The 5,630-nt window shown below is 42.8% G+C and overlaps 1 protein-coding gene across 1 annotated transcript in view; it reads left to right on the top strand.

Moving 5' to 3' along the window:
- Positions 1-5,630, top strand: part of ITGB1 (integrin subunit beta 1) — a 44,371-nt gene that overhangs the window by 2,585 nt on the left and 36,156 nt on the right. The window contains exon 2 of the mRNA XM_025208479.1: positions 5,238-5,243. Coding sequence (XP_025064264.1) covers positions 5,238-5,243 — 6 coding nt within the window. The remainder of the gene's footprint in view (positions 1-5,237; positions 5,244-5,630) is intronic.

The following is a 5,630-nucleotide window of genomic DNA, read 5'->3' as shown; positions in this document are numbered from 1 at the left end:
TGGCGGCTGCTGCTGTGCACAGCCCCGACAGGTGAGTTCGGAGTCGGCATGGGGCCCAGGCCGGCAGCAGGGGCAGGTTACAAGCTGGTGCTGAGCACAGGGAAAAGCACCCAGTGCCCTGCGCTGTAGCCACTTGCAGCCCACATGGGGCTGCCTGTGCCTGCTCAGGACAGTCCCGCACGGGCTACGAGTGACTGCAGTACGGGGTACAGGGCAGGGGAGGGGCCTCTTTTCCCTGTACTCAGCACCAGCTCCTTCCATGCCTGGGGTCCTTCCCTGCCCCCTTACCTGAGTTTCCAGTGCCGATACCACCACATGGTCCCAGGTTGGGGGCAGAGCCAGGCGGGCCTTGCTGTTGCAGGAGCTCTCCAGGGCTTCCCCTGGGTCCTGTCATTTTTTACAGGAATCAAAGACAGATAAATATTAATTTTCTAAATGTTTAGGGGCCCTGCAGGCCGGATAGAATGGTCTCGTGGGCCGTATTTGGCCTGCGGGCCGTATTTTGCCCACTCCTGATATAAACCAAGTACTGAAACCTCTTTCAGTGTGTCACACATTTTACAAAAACAGATATGGATATAGTTTTGGGCCTTTGGAATCATTCCTTTCTGAATTCCCTTGCTAACTGTCTTAGCTTTTTTGTATTTATTCAGAAGGTATCCCTGGAAGTCCCTTCATGTTCTGCTTCTCTGTGACTCTAATTAATCAAATCCACAGTGAAAAAAGTTCTGCGCTATTTGTTTGGAATCACTGAAGAGACTTGTTCCTTTACATCAGCAACAAAAATGATGAAGACTACTCTGTAATGAGAATATTTTTAAACTGAGAATCAAATATCTTCATATTTGTAATGTGACTCTTGTTATAGTATTTAGGTGCCAAGTTTCTTCCCCCAAAAGCCTGAAGCATCTTGGAATTTTTTCTAAAGAAACTATTATTTTTTATTAAAATAGCACTAGCATTTAAGTAGTAAATGAGGAAGACAGTTGTGTTTGCTACAGAAGATAAAAATTATGGAAATACAAATCTACTCCCTTCTCATTTATTTAGCCAGTTGGAGGTACCATACCTTGCTCTGGCAGAGAAAGGACTGTATCAATCAGTGGTTTTCAACCTTTTTTTCATTTGCGAACCCCTAAAAAATTTTGAATAAAGGTATGTACCCCTTTGGAAATTTTGAAAAGAGGTTCAGATTTCTTTGCATTATAAGTGTGGGTATTCACATACTTTTGATTGATCATAGTCATCTTTCTTGGACCCCTTACACAGTCTGTGGACTCCAGGATTCAGGGACAACAGGTTGAAAACCACTGGTATAGATGTACAGTGAGTCACTGAAATCTTGTATAGAGACTAAATTTGTTTTACATAGTGCTTATGGGATGATGTGTATTTGTCTGTCACCTGAGTAAGTAAATTCTAGATTCTGGGATGCAAGAGTTGATGACCAGAAGCCAAAAACAGTTGGAGCCCAATAGCTTCTAGGAAATTATTGTGGAGCACTTAAGAGAAAAACATAGGCGGCTGCTGCTGCTACCTGAAAAGCTTCACCTCAGAGAGGATGTATATAAAAATGCATAAGTGGATTTTGAATCTGTCAGGGTGTCTAGAGTAACCCTAAATAGTAGTGAAATTTAGGACTACTAAAGAATTTTCAGCCAGAGTCCAATTTCAGGAGTTCCAATTAAAAAGCATGATGAGAAACAAAAAGTGTACATATAATTTTAAACTGCATAAACTGTGCAACTTTACACTGATTAGCAGGGATCCTGTTTTTTTCTGATAAAAAAAATCCCCAATTTTTGGATTTAAAAAAGTAACCCAAAAGCCACATTTTTCTGTCACGGAAAAATGTGGATTATGAGTTACTTTTTTTTAATCCTAAAATTGGGGATTTTTTTATCAGAGAAAACCAGGATCCCAGCTGATTAGATACCAGTCTTCAGAGAAAAGTAGGAATTTTTGGTCCATTTAAAATTCATTTTAGAATGCAGTCCTGATTACAGAGTTGCTAATGAAAGTGTCTGTACTAATAGTCCATTTATGTCTTTTTTTCATAGTGGTGGCTTATAAGAGTTCAAACTCTGTTCTCATGTAGTATGATAAGTATATTATGTAGTTTATTTGTATTTTTGGCAAACCTTAGCATTTGTATTGTGAACAGAATATTTTATCCATGTTTTGCTTTTTGGAACTTGACATCTTCAGATGTATTTTGTGGTCATTTTACAGACATTTTTTGAGACATTAATGTCACACAAACATTTAAAATACTTTTTGTTTCTTGAGAAAATTCCAGCAGTGAATCTGAACTGCTACACATATATTCTAATATTATGAAAGCCTAAGTCTGTCTGTCTGTAACACGCTCTGATTGGCTGATGGAAACAGCCAGTCAGAGTGCTCCAAGTGTGGGGGAGCATCACCATTATTCCAAAGCCATGCCGAAGATGGGGGAGTCGAGGCTGGTGCTGGCCTCGGCTCCCCCACCTCACTCCCTGCAGGAGGCAAAACAGCAGCAGCATGGGACATTAGGTGGCAGCACTCTATCCCAGGCCCCTCCGTGCTCCTCACGCGCAGGCAATTGGCTAGTATTAAAATATCCTCCTAAATTCAATATTTTTCTTCCTGAATTTATTGAATTCTAATTTTGTCATTTTCATGATATCTAAAATAGCTTTCAATAGTGGTCTGTGGTATGAAACCACTGAACTCAAAACACTGAGTACCTATTTATATTCCAACAGACTTAGAAGTGGTTATGTATATTTCCAACTATAATCTATCCTCTAGTTTGAGGCTATAGGATTGGACAGACTTTCATTTTCTTCAGGGATATCCCTGCTCTCTCAGGAGAAACCACGAGCATGCAGAAATTCATAATTTTTCTCCCAGAGTAAAAGTGGCCACTCTGGGAGAAAAATGACTGAGTGAAACCTCAGTGAAAAATAACTGAACAACCTGAGTGAAGTGGCTAAGCAGAGAGTATCTCTCAGGAGAAGGAACTTCAGTACAGGCAGCCACTGTGCTTTGCTGCTTCTTCCTCTCCCTCCTGCAGGGGGAGGGAGAGCTGTGTCAGTCCGAGCCAAGCAGGCAGCAGAACATGCCCTCTGTGCTGTGGGCTGGGAAAGCCCAGAACTTGTGGGTACATTCTGCTCCTGGCTTATTCCATGCTGGAATCGCACTGCAGCACTTAGATGCAGGGAAGCATGTAAGAAATGCAAAACTCTAGAACTCGTGGTTCGGAGATGATACCTTTTATTAGAGCAAGTAAGAAAGCACAAAAAAGTTATCTTTTTCTGCAAGCTTTCGGGTGCACACACCCTTCCTCAGGCTCAGGGAAAATTAAATACAGGCAGTCCTCGACTTACATTTCGAGTTACAACGTTTCGCACTTACAATGTTTATAAATTGACACCCTGTTTCAACTATATGACATCAGTTTCGACTTTACAACACTTGATCTAATGCCATGCCATGCCAGCGAACAAGTTCACTGCATCACTTATGTCTCTGGAGGACACCTGTCCAAACTTCCTTGGACAGTTTCTTTAAGAAAGCAGAGAAGACTCCAGAAGAACCTGCAGCCAAGACTCCTGAGAAGAGTCCAGCCAAGAGCCCTTCAAAAAGTCCAACCAAGAGCCTTTGAAAAAGTCCAGCAAAGTCACCTCAAAGAAGTCCTTCCAAAACGATATGATTGCTATTTACAATATAAATACATTCATGTAGCTATATTACTCATCTATAATTGATTGAGTACAAAATTCTGGGATATTTTTGGTGAAAATAAAGTATCAGGCCTTGGTTCAGGAACCAATCCCCCATTTATAACATTGTTTCTTATGAGAAAATTGGTTCCGAGTTACAGTGTTTCGACTTAAGACATGGTTTTCAGGAACAAATTGTGTTGTGCAAGTCCGAGGACTGCCTGTATGGTAAAAAGTCCCCATAGGTAGGAAATAAACTTCATCATTGCCCAGAGGAAGCTGAAGATGGAAGTCTGTTGCTCTGGGTCCATGATCCTATAAAGCATAAGCCCTGCTCAGCCTTACCTGGGCTCCCACACAGCACTGGGGAGAGGGAAGACTCTTTTGTGCGTGGCACAGACCCTGCCCCCACCTTCCCTGATGTCCCCTGCCTACATTCACTTAAAAAAATAACCTGCAAAGCTGTCCGGGCTGTGTGCTGTAGGGACCCCCGTCAGCCCAGCATCCATCCGCGCTGGAGGTTCTTTGCTTCTGTCTGAACTTGTGTACAGATACATTTTTTCTTAGAAAAACAAACCTGGGAGAGCAGTCCTGGAGGATTTGAATGTGTGTACACAGCTTCTATCTCTGCTTGATTATTACAGGCTTTATTTAGAGATCAGATAGACTAACTTAATTTGAAAATGAGATATCTGTTTAATTGTTTTATGGCCACTGGGAGAAATGAAATAACATAAAAAAATGTGTCTTAGCCACTGTGTGCTGGCTTCTTAAAATAGCTGCTGACTACAAGTTAAGGACTGAGACAAAAAACAGGCTTGTCCTCTCTAATGTATTTATATAGTTTCTTTGTCCAATCTCATTTTAAAAAACTGAAAGACCATGCTTCCCCAAATTCCCTAGGGAGACTAGTTTAACAGATCACAAAATTATGTCATATTCCTGATACTTAGACTGGATTGATAAATCTGCTGGATTGTTAGGAGTATGGGGAAAATTAAAGAAAATGAGGGTCTTTCTGAAGAGCTAAATAACTTCTTTGCACCATTCATACCATTGGATGTATTAGCAAGCATGCTGTCTTCTGGCAAGAAAAATGTGGTAGTATCAAAGTTTAATAGTTTTGGAAGAAGTGGTGCAGGAATAAGGGCACATCCGGACAAGCTTATTTGTAGCGTTGGGGGTGTGGGGGTTGACAGTGGGAGATCCTGGTGTCAAAAAACATGCGCTATAAAAAAGTGGGGTGTCGCATGTGGCAGTAGCATGCACTGCCTGAAATAGGAGTCTGGCTGGCGGGAGCCACACTCTGGCTGCCAGATCGCTGCTGCTGGAGTCCCAGGAGGTCCCTGGGACTCCAGGTGAGGCTGGTGGGGCCAGCCTAAGTGCTGGCCCCAGCCTCCCCTGCCCCATCTGGAGCAATTTGCCGCGCACCATAGCACATGTGCATGGGCGTTCCCCAGGGACACGTAGCAGCAGCAGCACAGCTATGTGCCGCTGCTCTTTGTCCCCAGGGAAACATGCATGCTCAACTGGCCACACCCCACGAGTTCTGGGAGTGCTTAAATATGAAGTGGTCTTGCTTCCAGAAAAAAAAGTCTCATTGAAAGAAGGGATATGAAAGGTTCAATGTTTAAACATTTAAATGATAACTATATTTATTACTGGTTAATGTTTAGTACTGGGCACGGTCCGGTAGAAAAGGGAAGCGGCATAGTATCTCAGGAACAGGAAGGCGGCAGGGCAAGCAGGAGGAGAGGAGGGGGGAAGGGGAGAGGGGCGGGGGACAGCTAATACCCATAACCTATGAGGTTAAAGTGGAAAACGGTTGATGGCCTAATGACTTGTCAATTAAGCATTTAGCTCCTGATTCACAGGTGCCAGGAAGCTGGCTGGAGGGAAATAACAGGCTACTTACAGTTTAAA

This window comes from Alligator sinensis, unplaced genomic scaffold (assembly GCF_000455745.1).
Source record: "Alligator sinensis unplaced genomic scaffold, ASM45574v1 scaffold309_2, whole genome shotgun sequence".
Classification (NCBI taxonomy): Eukaryota; Metazoa; Chordata; order Crocodylia; family Alligatoridae; genus Alligator; species Alligator sinensis.
The sequence above is the reverse complement of the archived record's forward strand: the minus strand, read 5'-3'. Positions and strand labels throughout refer to the sequence as shown.